Source organism: Brienomyrus brachyistius, chromosome 19 (genome assembly GCF_023856365.1).
Source record: "Brienomyrus brachyistius isolate T26 chromosome 19, BBRACH_0.4, whole genome shotgun sequence".
Classification (NCBI taxonomy): domain Eukaryota; kingdom Metazoa; phylum Chordata; class Actinopteri; order Osteoglossiformes; family Mormyridae; genus Brienomyrus; species Brienomyrus brachyistius.
Genome location: NC_064551.1, coordinates 17,812,381 through 17,831,152, shown reverse-complemented (window position 1 = coordinate 17,831,152; position 18,772 = coordinate 17,812,381). Strand labels below are relative to the sequence as shown.

General features: G+C 44.0%; 1 protein-coding gene across 1 annotated transcript; it reads right to left on the bottom strand.

Moving 5' to 3' along the window:
• Positions 1-4,171: 4,171 nt before the first annotated feature.
• On the bottom strand, positions 4,172-17,785 carry si:dkey-12h9.6 (macoilin-1). The gene is made up of 11 exons (XM_048986526.1): positions 17,442-17,785; positions 15,893-16,034; positions 15,491-15,617; positions 14,900-15,023; positions 13,813-13,991; positions 13,142-13,604; positions 12,342-12,500; positions 11,739-11,918; positions 10,308-10,434; positions 9,516-9,690; positions 4,172-8,189 (listed from the first exon to the last, which is right to left on the bottom strand). Exons 1-11 carry the CDS (start codon positions 17,516-17,518, stop codon positions 8,002-8,004), a joined length of 1,941 nt encoding a protein of 646 aa, XP_048842483.1. The 5' UTR covers positions 17,519-17,785; the 3' UTR covers positions 4,172-8,001.
• Between the last annotated feature and the right edge of the window lie 987 nt (positions 17,786-18,772).

Below are 18,772 nucleotides of genomic sequence, written 5' to 3'. Positions count from 1 at the left end.
GGCAAGCGACGGGCGGTTTGACAGCACAGACAGGGTGGGGGCAGTGCAAAGGCTGGTGACAGGTGAACCTGAAAAACCAGAAAATTAACGGAAATTTAAAGAAGCAGTAATTAGCCTGGGGCGACGGTGATGACTGATGACTACAGACATGGACTTTTAAAAGATTGCTGGTTGAAGTGCAAAAAACACGTTGTTGTGGAAGACAAAATCTGGGTAGGGGGGGTTACCCTTAGCCCGACCCACCAGGTCCCCTAACTTTACATAGCAGCAGGTGGCATTTCTGATCAAAAACACAGAAGTGTTTAAATCTGCACATAAATTGCTCTTAAAGTTTGTGAAGTGTGAATTTAAATTTGTCCCCCAAAATTAAGATTTCCTGTCTCAGACCCTATTCTTTATCTCTGAGTTATGTAGTTTCTTTCCTTTAAAACAAAACGTCACCTTTTAGTCCAGAAATCTTACATGCATCATTTGCAGTAGATTATGTGCCAGTTATAAGATCAGTGTTGATAAGGAGGACCAGCCCTCATCAAACTGCTGGCTGCGTTTTAGGGCCGTAAGCCATGGTGGTTAGTGGTCTCTGCACAAATCAACATGGTGTCATGGAGAATCCGAACATAGGTTGCCCTCTTTCACAGAGATCTTCCATTCCTCCATTAGCTCGGAGTCTCAGTGGGTAGTATAGACACTACCCATCTCCAGGATTGGAGGCTCAAATGTGTGTGTGTGTGGTGTTGGATGGATGGATATCATTCTTAATGTAAAATATGGGATGTACACCATGAACCACCATGTTTTTATCCTCTCTTCTGTTGCCTTCCTCTGGATTTGTTCCCATACAAGCTGCCTATAATTCAGCTACTGCAATGTCCATTTATGAGGCCGTGTGTGTTGGCTAGGCCACGCCTCCATGGGATGGACGCTGTATGATGGGAACGGCAGGATATAAAATTGAATTTGCTTGGATATTGAATAAGAACCATCATCAAAATCTCTCAAGCTTCCAGAAACTCCGTCATCCAAAGCCTTACCATTCTGTCTTCATTTGTGATTCCTTAGTTAATCTCTTACTTCTCCTGAATGCTCTTTTTCCACTTGTCTTTGATTGAATAGCTGCCTTATTAGCTTCTTATATTTGCAATCCATTGTGTAGCTTTTGCTCCAATGCTAATTTGCACTGTTCATTCATTAGATGCTCAGCCAAGCAGCACCTAAATGAAATTACGCTCTATTTGCCATTTGCACCAGTACATTGGAAAGCTTCTTCTCGCTTATTCCATCTTGCTCTCCTTTGAGACAAACACACATACATATATACATTAGTGTGAAAAAGTTGTAGGCAGTAAAAGAAAATGATGTTTAAATGATCTTTATGTTGATTTCAAACTACGACATTATGTCTGTCAAAGTGAGTTATCTTCTAAAATGACTGCAGTATTTGTAGCGACCATCCAATGCAGCCATGTGTTTTTGACTTGACCACTGCCCCATATTGATTGATTGAGCTGGTGGTGAAATTCATTGTAGACATGGAATGGCTGAGGTGCCCCTGAGCGGAGGTTTGCGACCCAAAGCATTATTCATCTAGCCATCCAATAAGATATCACTTTAGATATAACTTGGTTAAGAACAGAAGAATTACTAATTTCTAATTTAATAGAGTTCTAAAGATAAATTGTGATTTTTTTTTTTGTCCTTAGCAAATATACTCTTATTACCCAGATAAACAACCTTAAATGTTTTCTTTGACTATTGCATCGTACTGTACAGCTAAGAGCAAAGCTTGGCTCCCAAGTACAGGGTTAGCCATTTATATGGCAATCCTGGAGGATTTCAGGGGGTTAAGGACCTTGATCAAGTGTCCAGTGGGGATGCAGCTATACTGCCAAAGACAGGGCTCAAACCAGCAACCTTCTGATCACAGACACAGAGGCCTAACCCACAGAACCACACACCACACTGAAGTTGGCTCCTTGACAGCTGTGTAGAGTTCTGTCTGCCTCAGTTGCTTTGGGCTAAACCATCTGCTAAATAAATGTAAATTGTGTGAATTGAGAACCACTGTTTACTATCACAATGCTACAGTACAACCCCGGTAAGTCCTACAGAGCAGAGCATGAAGCCAGAAAGGTTCTAAGACTAAATCTTGCTTACTGCATTACTATATATATGCATATATATATAAACTTAATGTACACCTTAGCAAAACCATCTGTAACACACTGGTGAAATCTCGAATACAGCTTTAACATGTGATGCTGTTGAACGACAGTAGAACGTGAAAACATACAAAGAGGACAGGACCATTAAAACAAAATGCAGAACAAAGACAGGATCCAGTTACTCCACGAGATTAGCCGTGCGAGTAAGTTACCAGGGAACGGCAGACAAAGAATGCATGGTGTCAGCTGAAGGCTAATCCCACCTCAAGCACCTTTGCATTATTTTCACCTCTGATGCTAACAGGATGTAAACAGGGCCTGTATCCTCAATCGGGGGTTAAATCCATATCCTGTATTTAAAATCCCCCCACAGACACCCAGGACTAATTAAAACGTGTAATCCACGGATTCCCCCCCCGGTCTGTCCCCGAAGAGCCGTGATGAACTAGCGTGGCTGAGTTAAATGATCCAAACCCCGGAAACCAAAAGTATCCTCAGACAGATGTTTGAATCAGTACGGTGTGTAACCCGGCTATGGCGAGGGGGTGGCCAGGGGGCTCCGGCGTATCGAACGGCGGCCGGCGGCTTAAACAGAGCCCGTTTTGAAGGTTAATGAATGAGCGAGCCAAGCGAAGGGCTCAGCCGGCATCAAAGATGTAGGCCGGGCCGTCCAGACAGGATAAGCTCCATCTACCTTCCTCGCCCGAGGCCAGCGTCTGCAGGAGGGCCTGCGCTCTCGCCGGATGATGAAAGCTGACAGTCATTGGCTTTAAGGGCTCCCCTCGAGATGGCCCTTCCTGCCAGATAACCTTTGTTTCAGAGCTGGCCAGTTCTGCGCCGCTTTATCACCGGAGCCAAGGCTCAATGTGGTTCTCCGCTGGGCAAAAATATGAGGGGTGGAGATGCCGCATCTGGGGGGGGGGGGGGGGGGGGGGGCAATGGGGGGAGGTCCGTCCCGGGATTTCCTGCTCTCTTTGGGGGCTGGACATTGCAGTTAATCAGGACACCGCGTATAAAAACTCAGCTACAGTCTGGCGTCAGCTACAGGATAATTTAATAGGCCTTTCTGTCTATACTGCACACTGTTCAATGGGAATATATTATATTAGCACCTTAAACGCAGCACAACTGGAAGGCAGGTTTCTCTGAAGGATTCCTACACACGGGTCTGACCATATTTTAACCACTTTTCCTGGTCAAGGTGAACACAGAAACACATCACATTACAAACAGCCAGATAAAGGTAAATGGGCAGATAAAGGTGGCGGGTTTCACGACCACTAAGTGTAAATCAATGTATTTTACAACAAGCTTTACTGATGAATCAAGTCCTAAATAAAGACTGATTGTTGGATGTTTTTTCACCGTTTGTCATTAAATCCACAGTTGCAATCAGAGCTCTAGGTATAAGAGGTGCATAATATCCATCCATCCATCCATCCCCTCCCCCTAATTTTTTACCCAGCAGAGCACTGGGTTCAGCATGACCCTGTCTGTGGTTTGTGGCTCTGGTGGTTAGGCACAGAAAACCAGGTGCAGTATTTAGTTCAGTGGGTTGGGACTCTGCTTGTCACCAGAAGGTTGCCAGTTCAAATCCCACAGTGAATAGAATGATTCCCCCCAATTGATCTAAGAACTGTCTGACACTGTTTCCTCTACTGCATGTCACTTTGGATGAAAGTATCATGTAAATAAATGTAAGAGAAGGATGACAGGGATGCCAGATGTGGCACGGCTCACACTGCCAGGCAGTCATCCGTTAAACCGCATGTAGCGAAAACGTTAAAATGATTAGCAAGCGATTAACTAAAAGCTTGTTTTCAATTAATCTCCCTTAAATGGAAAACGTGCATGACTGGGTTTTTAGCAAATGAGAGGACTAACTAAGGTAGGATGCATATCTATTTAACGATCCTCTTGTGGTCTATGGAAAGAGGTTTTTAACAAGTTAATATGCACACGAAATGTGCCATTGGATATATATATTAAATCCATAGCAGAAGTCAAAGTAAGAAGAGACCACTGAAAACTTTATTTTCTTGCTCACTAGGTATGCAGGGAAAATACGAACAAGTAATGAGCCCTTGTGTTGATGTTCACATCCTGCATTTAAAAAGTCTCATTCACAGGTGAGCTGCTGAAATTAAAAAATAACCCGGAATGCATTTTTTTTCCTCGTGCAGACAATAACACGGACAAAATGAAAATGAATCCAAAGCATTGTAAAAATGCACATTAAGCCGTAAAAATACCTCCTTCCCATAAAGTACTGATGGAAAAGAATTACAAAAACAACGGCGACCATTTCATAAAAAGTATAAATCATTTTTTTTGTTTTTTTTTTTACAAATAACTCCAAGGTCTGATCACAGCTATTCTAACTTCTACAAAGTACATTACATCCATTTAAAAAAAGACTGAAAAACATTGTGTACCTTGATTCAAAGTTAATTACATAATTTGTATAAGTGTGTGTATATAAGTGGAGCTTCCAAATGAAATATTATAGGCACAAGTGTATGAAATTCTAGCATGTAACCAAAAAACTTTGTTATGCATCAAAATTCATTTCAGTGAAACGCTGAAATTTCACCCATGGCAGGGGCCTTCCTCTAAGGACAGCTCTGGTCTCTTTATTTAAACTTCTGGGATTTAGAGAATGAGATTTAAAAATGTCAGGGAGACAGTATGAGCAGCAGACGCAAGCCGGAGATCAGTCCATGCGGCAGACTGAATGCCACGCGATGTGGCATGCGAGCGCAATTACTCAGTATGTGGGCAATCGCAGGACTAACCTGACCCGTCACCAGGTGTTATGGGTGTCCGGTTTTTTTCCATAGTCTGCCTGCACTGATAGTTGACTTATGCGATTTTGGTACTAAGGGGTCTTTGAAGAAAAAGCGTAGTGGTCTTGCTCACAGTTGTAGGCGGGTCGCATCTGTGACGCGGCAGATTTGGGACACTGGCAGTGGAAACCAGAATTATCAGAAAGCGATAGTTGTAATACACATCTGACAAACAGGACTCCGTATCTGTTTAGAAAGTATACTGCTGCAATGTTTAGCTATTTGAATTTACATTTGGAATATGAAACATTTTCTCTGTGTCTTTCTGACACATCATGCCTGTGAAGCAGGTGTTTCGCCTTCAGTTTCATTGTCCTAGTTTAAAAGCCACATCTTTTGAGTTAAACCAGACAACTCACGAGTCTAAATTTAAAATATGGCCAAAGACTGAACTACAGTCTCCATAAAGCATACAGACAGAGCATCAGCACTTAATCACACTAAAACATGTGTACATTTTGAGAATCACCGGTTCGCCTGGACACTCGAACACAACCTTCCTTATTCAGTATAAATACTGTACACCAATAATCACAAAAACAGTACATAATACACACATGAAAATGTAAACAAAGTACTAAACAGATTACAAATCAACAGAGAGACAAAAATGACATAACATCCAAAATAAAGTTTATATAGAATTGGTCAACGCAAGGTTAATTGACTGGTTTTAGTGCAGAGACAATGTCAAAATCGATCATTCGACACAGTGAAATGTAGTGTGACCCATGTAGGTTGAAAAGCGTTTACATTTTATCTTACTTTGACCTTGTCTTGATCAAATCTTAGTTAAGTCCAAGCCTTTGAAGAACCGTTTTACTTGTGAAGTCTTACACCCTAAATGAGACATTACTGCTAGATCACAGACCAAAGATTTAGTCTAAACTGGAACTGATTAGCTGGGAAATATAAAGTAAGCTTAAGAAACCAATTTGGATAGAACTGAAGCTGCTACTTATGAACAAGCTGATTTGTAATGTAAGATACGAACTTTACTCACTAAAAGGAATTATATGATTTTGCCCAGCAGCAGGGAAAAAAATGCATTAAAAACAGCCAAAAAGACCTCAATAAAGACCTCGGGTTGAACCACTGCTCATAGTAAAGCCTGTCGATGGTTAATATCTTCAGTGCTGTTTCTAAACAGCAATAGGGCGGCTGCTGATTTGTACTCTTGGGCTCCTAGAAAGCCACTGCACCAAGAGCCAGTGAAAATGAAAAATAAACCGTAAATCTAAAGAAGCAAATAATATATTCCACACTCCATTTCAGATTAGAGCATATGAAGCGTATTCCGCTCTAAAGCGTGACCTTTTGTGTCTTTGTTTTCAATATTCTGTAGCTTAGGCTGTTTATAATATCATTCCCTGCACAGAAAATAGTGGAAATAATAAGTATCTACAGGTATTATGGAAATAGCATCTGAGTAACAGATATCTGAAACATAGCTACGGGGGAGGGGCTTGTTTGCAGAACAAACACACTATTTACGGCAATTTATTCAGCCCTAGAAGTCATATGACCCAAATCTGTCACCCGGCTTCCAAGGTGTACGGCGACAAAGACACCTGGTGGATTTAGCCTGCAGTGACACGCGAAGATCACCTGTGACTCAGGCGGGTGTCTGATGCCGCGCGCATGCCATCGCCGTTTCCACACCTGTAATCAGATCTGGCAAAGCGAAAAAGCACACAGCTCATGAATAATTCAGCGGCCCCCGTCTGCACGTTTTACCCCGATTTCTGTCAGTGATGTGGTCCCGCTGGGTGGTGGGCAAAGAATTCATTTAAACCACAAAAAAACGGTGTGGAGCATTTGCGTAAATAAGGATAAATTGTATACATTACATATCGTCTATGGCGCTATTTAAGATCTGCAGAACTATTCTGAAAAATCAGACTGGAATTGACAATTTGGGGGAAAAAAAATACTGTATTTGCAAAAAATGATAGCTTTGTTTTTCGGAAAGCTCAGCTAGATTCCCGTTGTGTGAATCTGAAAGTTTATCCTTAAGTTTGATTACTGAAAAACTTGTGTTTAAAAATAACTGCAACGGTAAGAGTTTCATGTGTACGGATTGTAATACGTAGTAATGATGAGACCCTCCGTTTATCTCCGTTAAACAGAAGTGGGTTTCTCTCATTTGCCGAACCTGTCGAACTTGGACTGACGGGTTAGACATCAAGCAGGAGCCAAGAACAGTATAGCAGAACATTAAACATCAGTAACATGTGAACATAACCCTAAGGATCTCTGAACATATATGTCAAAATATGTCCTTTTAATTGAAAGCGACATTTATTGCTATTTTTGTGTGATTTTGTGGATGTCGTATAAATGATTGAGGTTTTTCGGTTACCATCCCAGACAGTTCTACCTGCAATGAAAATTCTCTCGAAGTTAAATAATTAAATGATACATTTAAATATTACTCTTATAATGATAAAATCTCAAATTCTGTAGTCTTATACCTGTTCCTTTCAGTACACTGCGAGAGACTGATTACTGAAGCGCTCACAGCATATGACGCTATAGATAACACTGTACACAAAAGCAATAAGTAAATGTATTCATTAATCATTTTACAATATCTTTTAATTTACCACATATTTTGACATATATTTAAAAGCATTCCTTATTCATATTTAAAATATATATCAACGACTTACTGAACGACCAATGATAAACGATCACGTCCGAGTGACACCCCTATCCGACACTGCTCAGCATCCACGACGGCAGAGTTTGTTCACTGATGGCTTAAATAAAATCCGGAGAAGCTTAACTGTCCTCAGTGCACATTTGTGAAGGAGTGTGAAACACGTTCAGGAAGGTGAGATCTTACAGACGGTTAACGAGCTCGGCCGGGTCACATGTCCATGCCCAGGACCGGAGAATAATACGTTCATTCAAACAAACTGACTCCAGAGGGTAAGTTTTGGGTTTGTACTCAGAGAAGATTCTGTTTGGTTCTGTAGAACATAGCACTCCTACTTCTTAAGACACTGGTACATTAGTGCCGTGCGATCCAGCACACAGTCCTCAGAGCTCAGGAACTTCGTGAGATGTGGCACTATTGGGTATGGGGCTGTGTAGGTTATACCAGGCATTACTGCCATGACCTCTGCGATCTTCTTTTTCATCTCACCGATCTCCTGATCCTGCTTGATTGTTCTCCCTGCAGAAGAAACATAAATCAATTCAGGAACGTTGCATGCTGGATGGGGCGGCATGGTGGTACGGTGGTTAGCACGGTTGCCTCACACCTCTCGGACCCGGGTTCGAGTCTCTGCCTGGGTCACATGTGTGTGGAGTTTGCAAGTTCTCCACATGTCATCATGGGGTTTCCTCCGGGTACTACGGTTTCCTCCCCCCCCCCCCCCCCGTCCAAAAACATGCTGAGGCTAATTGGAGTTACTAAATTGCCCGTAGGTGTGCATGTGTGAGTGAATGGTGTGTGAGTGTGCCCTGCGATGGGCTGGCCCCCCATCCTGGGTTGTTCCCTGCCTCGTGCCCATTGCTTCCGGGATAGGCTCCGGACCCCCAGTGGGATAAGCGGTTTGGAAAATGGATGCATGCGGGACTCAGATAAATTATGAATGTCTCAAACGTTATACTGAAACCTAACTTTTCTCAGCCTGGGTCACAGACATCTGTGTAATTTACCTCTTTCTACAGCCAATGAAATATCCCCAACAGCACCAAAAAAAAAAACATTTTCTGTCTAATATAAAAAATGGACTCATTGCTGAAAAAGAACCGCCCTAAGCCAGGTACAGGCAGCTCTTGACTGACGTAAAACCAACTTAAGTAAATTCGGACTTGCGGCAAAAATATCCAAGATACACAGAGTTTACAGAACCCTTAATGCAAAAAGACGACATAGACCTGCAAGCGTTCTTCAGTACGCATTACTAGTATATTTTTTGGCTTATGTGTTTTTCGCTACAAGATACCCTGAATGGTATGGGAAGCTATATCCAAGGTACATAAAACTTCACTTATGTGTATTGTGGAACAGATTAATTACACCGGTCTACAACTGCCTGTAATCAAAGACTCATTTATATCCTTTTCTTAACAAAATCTGCTGGACGTTCAATTTAATACAGTTTTGGGTTGATGAAATAACGCTGTCTAGACTGAGATATCTGCCGGGCTGAATGAGAAAAGCTGTACGATCCTATTTTTAGTATGAATCGCAGCCAAGTGTCGAAGATCAAAGTGCAGTCAGACAGCGCTGCTCCGCAAAGCAGGTTTCCCGCTTCCCACAGCTGAAGTAAACAATGCAGAAGAACGACTCTCACCGTACACAATTAATGCCGTCCCGGGAGGACCCACGCGTTCTGCCCTAACCTTCCCGCGTGCGTCTCAGACATTTCACATCAAGAGCAGCTTCCCTTAAGTTTTCCAGGCATAGAATATCAGAAATATGGCCAATATTTCAGTATAATGCACTTCACAGGGTACGCTGATGCTCATGAAAACATGAAGACGGAGGCACCTTGGGCGATCTCCAGCTGTCTGCGAACATCTCCCAGCGCAGAGAAGAGGTCCAGCTTGATCCTCGTTTCGGCACTTAGGTTGTACTCCAGATGCTGAGTCTTGTCCTGCATGGCTGTCAGCGCCGAGAGCAACATCTCGGCTTCATGCTCCACGCTTTCGTATTTGCGGAGGACCTGCGAGAGGAGCACGGAGGCCGAGTTCAGGCGGCTTCAGTCACTAGGGCTGCTGGGAAAATCTGGGGCGTCGTCACAGCAAAAGGCTGTGGCCGGCAGCTCGATAATCGTTGAAAATCATCACGTGCCGCACAGACGACGAGAACGACATGGCACACGGCGAGGTGTTATAGCAATCAGACACAAGAAGAGCACAACTGTCGTGTAAAGAAAACGTGTGATGATATTACTATGAACTCATGCATGTTTCATGCAGACATCAAATTTCATGATTTAATAGCAAAGTCAATGTAAATAAACGTATACATAGATAAAATATCGAATATACTGAGTTAAATGTTAAGTATAATCATTTTAATTGCACGTTGAACTAAGAAAAATAATGGTGGAAAGGATGACATCTCTCGCTGGCACGTCGCCATGACGCCAACGCGCCCCATCATCAATGGTAGCCTCATGCAAGTCACACGTAAAAAAGCAAAGAATGTAAAATAAGACAAACCACGTCCAAAACACAAACAGTCAGGCAGCACTGTAACAAGCACAGGTCACAGACTGCATCTCACATTGCTCAACACCTACATCTGTACGGGTAAACTTAAAATGTGCATTTTTACCTCCACTTCATTTTCTAGAGCTATTATTTGACTCTCTTTCCCTTGACTCTCCAGCTGAAGTTGTCTGAATTCTGTTTCTAGATCTTTAGCTTTCCTTTTTAACAACAGGGTCTCTGTTTGTTCCTGCCTATTGTAAGAGATGGAAAGAATACAGGCTTTTAGTCCGACGAAGGCAAATTTCTTTTGATTAAACTCTGTTTCCATGCACCACGGAAAGCACAGCAGCTAGAACGTCATCGTCTTTAAAGAACAGCGAAATGTGACAAGTTTGTGAAAAAAAACCCACATTTGGAACCTTGATACGAAGACACAAGGCCACAGAGTATCGCCTAAAACCCATTACCGTTGATGTCGAGCACTACAACTTACTAATGAGCAAAATCAATGAACATTTCAAGCAAACTAAAAGCTAGCAATTAAGAACTTAATGATTTTATTGGCAGGCACTCTGACGAAGGGTGACACATACTTACTGCAACATCTGCCTATTTTAATCCATAAATAAAATATCAAAAAGCTCCTGGATTTATCATGACAGCGAATTAGCAGAGTGTCGTTAAAGCAGAACTTTAAAAGGTGGAAAGGTCTCCTACGCAGCTACTTAGGTAGTTGAAATAGAGCGGGTTTGTACCTGCTGGCTGAGAGCAGACCCCCGCGAGGTGAGGGTTAGGGAGTCTGTACCTGCTGGCTGAGAGCAGACCCCCGTGAGGTGAGGGTTAGGGGGTCTGTACCTGCTGGCTGAGAGCAGACCCCCGTGAGGTGAGGGTTAGGTGGTCTGTACCTGCTGGCTGACAGCAGACCCCCGTGAGGTGAGGGTTAGGGGGTCTGTACCTGCTGGCTGAGAGCAGACCCCCGTGAGGTGAGGGTTAGGAGGTCTGTACCTGCTGGCTGACAGCAGACCCCCGTGAGGTGAGGGTAAGGGGGTCTGTACCTGCTGGCTGACAGCAGACCCCCGTGAGGTGAGGGTTAGGGGGTCTGTACCTGCTGGCTGAGAGCAGACCCCCGTGAGGTGAGGGTTAGGTGGTCTGTACCTGCTGGCTGAGAGCAGACCCCCGTGAGGTGAGGGTTAGGGGGTCTGTACCTGCTGGCTGAGAGCAGACCCCCGTGAGGTGAGGGTTAGGTGGTCTGTACCTGCTGGCTGAGAGCAGACCCCCGTGAGGTGAGGGTTAGGGGGTCTGTACCTGCTGGCTGACAACAGACCCCCGTGAGGTGAGGGTTAGGGGGTCTGTACCTGCTGGCTGACAGCAGACACCCGTGAGGTGAGGGTTAGGGGGTCTGTACCTGCTGGCTGACAGCAGACACCCGTGAGGTGAGGGTTAGGGGGTCTGTACCTGCTGGCTGACAGCAGACACCCGTGAGGTGAGGGTTAGGGGGTCTGTACCTGCTGGCTGACAGCAGACCCCCGTGAGGTGAGGGTTAGGGGGTCTGTACCTGCTGGCTGACAGCAGACCCCCGTGAGGTGAGGGTGGTGCCTCGTCCAGCTTTCGCGACTGAAGCTCCGCCAGCTGCTTCTCGGCGGCAATGCGGGACTCCATTTCCACTTTCACTTTCTTCTCCAGCAACGTGCTGGTCTGCTTGTCCTTCTGCTTTGTCTTCATTAGCCACAGGATCCTGCAATTTCCCACAGATGCATTTAGAAGAAATCTGGCTGTTTCAATACTAGCTAAATCAATCAATTTCATAAAATGTGACTCTACATGATCTATTTCTGACAGTGGATGTGTGGGAGCTAAAGCTACTGACCCCAATAATGGGGACATCAATTTAATAATAACAATAACAATAATAATTGTGATTATTATTATTATAATAACCTGTGGGGATATCAATATGGGCAGAGGCTTGTACACAACTGCTACAAGTGATTAAAAAAATTTATTTTATTTATATGTTTTATTTTTAGCTTGGCTGACAGCAACACAAATGGTGCAAAATTTGTGCAAAATCAATAACAATTTACAAGTAAGTGAGATCATGCTGGGTTATTTTTCACTCATGGCCCCTAGGTGGTAGCAGAGTGTTGGTTAAACACACTTGTTCTGCAGCGAATCGTTTGCCTGCCGCAGAAGGGACACTTCTGGCCGCAGACTCCTCTCGCTGTTGGTGAGGTTGCACATGTGGCTCCGTAGCTCCACCTCCGCCTGCTTGCTCGTCTGCAGTTCTCCCTTCAGCCGGCGCATCTCCTGCTCCAGCCTGTACAAAAACCCCAGCAAACAAGACCGGGGCCTTCGATTCACTAGGAAGTACAAGCTATCTCCATAGCAACACTAGGAAAACAGGCTCTGAAGGATGGATTTTTTATTAAACACCCGGTTAATTATATGAAAGTAAACCTAACATGGCTCATTTCCCTGGAAGGAAATCATGGTCCCCACCACTGTTTTCCGTGGTGCCCATCACTAACATCGAGAATGATACCGCGATCCCCACACAGCCTGAGTGACGGTTATTCACAGGCTGCTGTTTCCATGGTGCCCATCACTAACATCGAGAATGATACCGCGATCCCCACACAGCCTGAGTGATGGTTATTCACAGGCTGCTGTTTCCATGGTGCCCATCACTAACATCGAGAATGATACCGCGATCCCCACACAGCCTGAGTGACGGTTATTCACAGGCTGCTGTTTCCATGGTGCCCATCACTAACATCGAGAATGATACCGCGATCCCCACACAGCCTGAGTGACGGTTATTCACAGGCTGCTGTTTCCATGGTGCCCATCACTAACATCGAGAATGATACCGCGATCCCCACACAGCCTGAGTGACGGTTATTCACAGGCTGCTGTTTCCATGGTGCCCAAAGACATAGACTCAAACATACAACATACTTAGTAACTTGCTCTAAGCAGCTGCTCTGGTTGCTGGGGATGTTCCTCTCAGTCATCTCTCGGCTGGGGCTGGTGGCCTTGGAGCCCTTTGGCTTCCTGTCCCCTCGAAGGCAAGGAGCGGTGCTGTTGGATGGCACCCTGCGCACTTTGGGTGAGGACGCCTTGCAGGTCTTTGGGCCTCTGTTTCCTGGCTCTTCCTGAGATGCCATACTGCTGGAAGCTCCCTGAGGGTCAGGCTCCTGCTCATGACCTGGGGGATCTTCACGAATATCAGTCTCAGAACCTTTCGGATCCAGAGGCTGGGAGAGAGGACAGCCCAGCTTGGTGTCCTCTAGGTCCTTACCACTCCTCCTCTCCACACCATCAATTTGGAGACAGTCCACTACGTACTTGTCTTCAGAAGAAACTGCAACGTTCGAACACTGGTATTGTGTGCACTCCGGTTTAGTTTTCCACTTGGAGTCTACAGACCAGAAAAAACAACAGAACTTATTAAATATTCCTTTTTGGGAGCTGCTCAGATCGTAAAATGTAACATTATTCAGTGAAGGCAGATGCAACATCATAAACTGCCATATGACTTAAGGGCCCTCGGCCAATTCTCAAGACGCCCACTCGCCATGCTTCTCTAAGGAAGCCTCATGGTCATGTCTGCTTTGGCAGGGACCTACTTTCTTTGGAGTCAGCCAGACACTTGGGGTACAGCTGGAGTCCAGGAGGCAGGGACTGAAGCAGCAGTTGCATGTGAAAGTCATTCTCACTCTGTACGGCCTTCCGCGAGCGCAGCTTGAAAACGCTGGTGAAGTAACAGGTGGCATCAAATCCCAGATAGACGACGGGGTAGCCGATGCTAAAAGGGAGAGGAGAACCTGAGATCAGTGCATCTGCTTCACACCAAATCCTGTCTCCTTTCTCAAGAAAAACTAGGTTTTATTTTCTATTAATTTATTTTAACTATTCTGTGGTCCATTTGCATTCTTGTACTTTTATAGCACAGTTCTTCTTGTAAATATCTCATATTGCATCTAATCTAAACCCACATACACCTATCCCCTCTCGTGCAACTGTGGCAAAAGTATTTAACTGCGTCTCTCAGAACACGACAATAAGACCCGAACATAAGGTTCACTAATCCACACTTACCATGCAGGGTGCAGAATCATTTTAGTCTCAAGGGCTTTAGAAGCAGATCACAAACATTCAGCATATGACCTCTAAGCGCAGCAGGCTAGGGGGGGCAGTGCGTTATTAAGGAAGCTTTTAAACACCATAAAGACCATTAAGATTAGGATTGATGACTAAATAATAAATCAGTAAGACGCGCTGAAGATTTACAGCCTGGTGCTTCCAGTTATAAATGACAAGCATCAAGCCTCTTTGCCACACTTGACGGTACTGATGTTTTTTATAATTAGGATTTTGGGATTTTGAAGGGAAGATGAGTCTATTCATGGAGTAATTTAATTCTGGATCTGCAAATTCTGTCACTTTTGCATGCATGACAACACCCGAATGTCTGACACGCCCTCCGAAACATGCAGTCAGACACAAGCAAAAACAATTCCCCCTAAATTAATTATTGATAATTAGAAAAGACAGAACAGTTTCTGAACTCACCAGTTTCTAAAAGCTGATTTAACTACATTGCAATCCCATTAGTAAAGCACAAAAGGACGCTAAAGTCTCACGGAGAGTGCATGCTTCCCACGGCCACCGCGTACTTCGACGCGAAACGCTCACAGGTGCGTTCACACTCACCAGTGAGCCGCAAACAGGTGTGAGAGGTTGACGTGGGAGTTCTTGACGTCTTTAAACCTGAGTGATGTTTCTGTGTACATGAGCAGGATCCAGAGGGATATTGTGGACACACACAGCCCCTTCTCTGAAACGACCGCAGGGGGACATGCGAAATGAACAGACAACCTTGAGACATGCTTTTATCCAAAGCATCATGTATTATTTGAGAAAGTAGGATCAGACAAAGTCCTGAGCAATTGGGGGCTAACGGTCTCGCTCAATTGACCAACTGTGAAATCACTTGGTTGACCCAGGGATTTGAACCAACACCCTTCTGATTACATGCACGATACCTTAACCTACTGAGCCACACACCTCCCCTAGACTAATACCATGCAAACTGTTCATTGTATTGATATTATATTTGCACATATCACTGTCACATATCCACAACACGGTAAAGCCTAAGATGGTCATTTCATAATTATAATTTAAAATTACTCACTGAAAGTCCTTTCAGTAAATTGCCTCTCATAAGCAAGGATGCCGGTTCATACCAACCTGAACCTCCGCGTCTCCCGCTTTAACGGGAGGAAAACGGCGTGTCCGTACCTGTATGCCATATGTAGTTGAACAACACATATGTGCTGGCGGCAAAAAACAGCCAGTGAAGGGGAACGAAAATCAAGCAGAAGACGTCCAGAGTGAAGGCGGCCGAAACGAAGACCACGCAGATCACCTGCAGGAGGCAGGCGGCCACGTCAGACACCCGGAATGTTCCAGCAGAAAGGCACCTTACTGACACTGCAATGGTCTGGCCAACAGGTCCAATCAGGCACAATCACAATCATGCTTTGCGAGCCCCCCCGAGGACTTTTAAGAATTCAAGTGAAATGACACTGATTTTAAAATGATGAACCCAAGAGAGTCATGACTAAAGCAGCAGCTGTACTGCAAACAGAGATTTAGCTGGAGACGTCATGGATGAGAAGGGGAGACGGCAGGTATTCTTACCAGGCCATGGCAGTGGAAGGTGGTGTAGACACTTCCGAAGAAGAGCCAGCAAGGCCACAGGTACTCAAAGCGAAACTCCAGGATAAAGTCGGCCAGGAGAACCAAGATCCACACCACCAAAAACTTCAGGAAGGTATAAGCACTGAAACGGACACAGAAAACCACTTATTATATAAAAGGTACACATAGGATACTTATTAATATCATTAAAAAAAAGTTACTGTAAATTAAATGTAAAATATATTCAAAAACATTAACACAGACAACAGATAATATCTAAATTCAGTGGCATAAAAGTCTCTAAAATTGTAAATCAGCTAAAAATAAGAGTGCAAATCAAAGAGAACATAAATTTATTCACAACCGCCATAGGTTGAATCGCACATTCTCCGTAATAATACATAATAATTCATCCATACAGGACCAAAGACATATAGAAATACATAGGAAGCCAACTACTTCATTATACATAGCATTTAATTAGATTACAAATTCTATTTCTGCGCGATAAACGCACAAATTAAAGGTATAAACTGAACAAAGAAACAATCGAAAAAAGTGCCCGTCGCACCGACGTCCTTTGTTCCGCGTCTTACATCCCATTGCTGTGCAATCCGCACTGGTGACATAGCATGGCCCAGTTTATGTTTAGTAACCATGACAACACACTATTCTGGGCTGGCGGAGTCCATAACACTGAAACATCAAAAATGTGCAAATCCTCGAGTCGGTAGCTAGAGAGCCGCTTCCTCACCAGAGGAATCAGGACATCACACGCAGGTAACCTGAACAAAACGTGGATCTATAATGAACACAAATCTGCGGTGACAAGTGACAGCATCACTGGCCTTACGTGGCTGCATTAAAAAGCCAGACAAAGGATCCCCACACCGACTCCGTATTATTCCATATATCGAGCCCCTATATTATTGCTTATATCGGCCCAGTATGTTATTCCCTATATTGGGTATATACGTTATTTACTGTATAGCATTGGTATAATATCCTGCCATCGTGTTTGTTATTCGTAAGTGAGAAACAGCCTCAGATACGCAGCGTGACGAGCAAATCCGCAAAGCTAATAAACGCACATAAAACGCGCACCTGTATGGAGCATTTCTTTGTTTCAAGCCGAGAAAACACCTGAACTGCCGACATGCTCTAATATAAAAAAATTTTATTACGTAAATTCATAACAAGCGCCTTAAAGGCGCGATATATAAAATTCAACTGATCATAGCTCAATGCTTATGATACTAAGAATGAATAAAAGAGAATATATTTCAAAACCAGTTATAAGATTTAGAAGCTCCTGCTGATGTTACTGATTTGTACAAACATTTTGCCACGTATTCAAATTCAATGTTTATGAAAATACTTAATAAATATATTTATATATAGGCTATACCCTCGGAATAGGTAAACTAGGAGCAAACTGAGATTACTGCGTGTCCGCACACGGGTGAGGTTAGTTTGTAAATAAGCCATAGGAGACGCGGCGACATGCGAGCGCGCAGGAGCCGCACAAAGCCGCGTCCCCCCCGCCTACCTTTCAGAGATCCTCTCGCTGATTTTACTCTTTTTCATTTTCCGTAGCCTGCTGCCGTCCACATAGCGCTTCTTCATTGTATGGCTTATGTTCCCCTATAGCGCAGATGTCGGGTCCCCCCACCCCCGAATCGCAGATCCTGGAGGATGCAGGTACGGTCCCGATCTACGGAAATAGTCAGCGCGCTTGAATGAAACGGCGACAGGCTGCAGCACGCATGCGCCGTGTGCCCCCTAGGCCCCTGGGCGCCCCGGGCCGGCAGCGCCGTGCAGCGGGCGTCTGAAAAGGTCTGTATTTCCCGATAGATCCTGGGCATGTTAGTTAGCAAGTAAAGACGTTAATTTAGAGCGTTGGCCTTGAAAACATGTTCAAATACACTTATTACGCAGGGCACTGGGCACAAGGGTAATATATAATAATAAAAGTGTATTGTATTAATATGCGAACTTAATACTACTTATATGAGAGAAGATTCACAGAATTTAGAGAATTTTTAGAGGGCTTTTGCAAGAATGTGCGTGAAGTCCACCATCTTTTTCGTCTTACCCCCCCCCCCCCCCCCAAAAAAAAAAAAAAAAAAAAGCTGCGACTGAATATGCTTTTCTCACGTCTGTGAAATTCTGGAAGTGATAGTAATAATGTATGACGGCGCCAGAGGGTTACACTGTAACCAGAGCTGCCACCTCTCACGCATCTGGCGTAATGTTCACGCGCACACAAGAAATGTTATGGGGAAATATATATTATTCCATTATAAACCCAAAATTAGCTACATCAGAAGCGTTGGGCTACTTTGCAAACCCTACAAACTATTTGCAAGGTAATAAAACTGTTACATGCATGTAAATGTATATGCAGACTCGTCTCGAACTGAAAATCTCTCTGTAAGCAGCAGACCAAAGTTGGCAAAAGTGTCACATGACTCCGCCTCCTCCACCCCTGCCAATCTGGAGTCTGATATAGTCTCTGTAGTATAGATATAATTCTGGAGTCTGCTATAGTCTCTCTAGTATACGTAGATATAAGTCTGGAGTCTGCTATAGTCTCTGTAATATAGATCTATAAGCATTTAGGAAATATGCTTTTTATTTATATAGCACATACTTTTATCTAATGCACTGTAAAATTGAGAAGGCAGGGTCAGACAATACCTATGAGCAGTACCGGTCCTAGCTGAGGTCGTGCCCTGAGTGAGGACCACCCCCCCCACCTACCCACCCAACTAGGATGTAAAGTGAAATCGTCTGGGAAGTTGGCGTCCCCTCAGAAGCGTACATCTTAAGTGGCTGCTTATGTCACCTATAGGAAGGACAGGCCCTGTCTATGATGAT

Bases quoted from the DNA above. Each gene is read 5' to 3' on its own strand.
- si:dkey-12h9.6 (XM_048986526.1), bottom strand. From the start codon at position 17,518: ATGAAGAAGCGCTATGTGGACGGCAGCAGGCTACGGAAAATGAAAAAG. The intron at 15,024-15,490 runs GTACGGACACGC...CGGTCGTTTCAG, and splicing joins CAACTACATATGGCATACAG to AGAAGGGGCTGTGTGTGTCC. The intron at 9,691-10,307 runs GTAAAAATGCAC...CTCCTCTCGCAG, and splicing joins CTCTAGAAAATGAAGTGGAG to GTCCTCCGCAAATACGAAAG.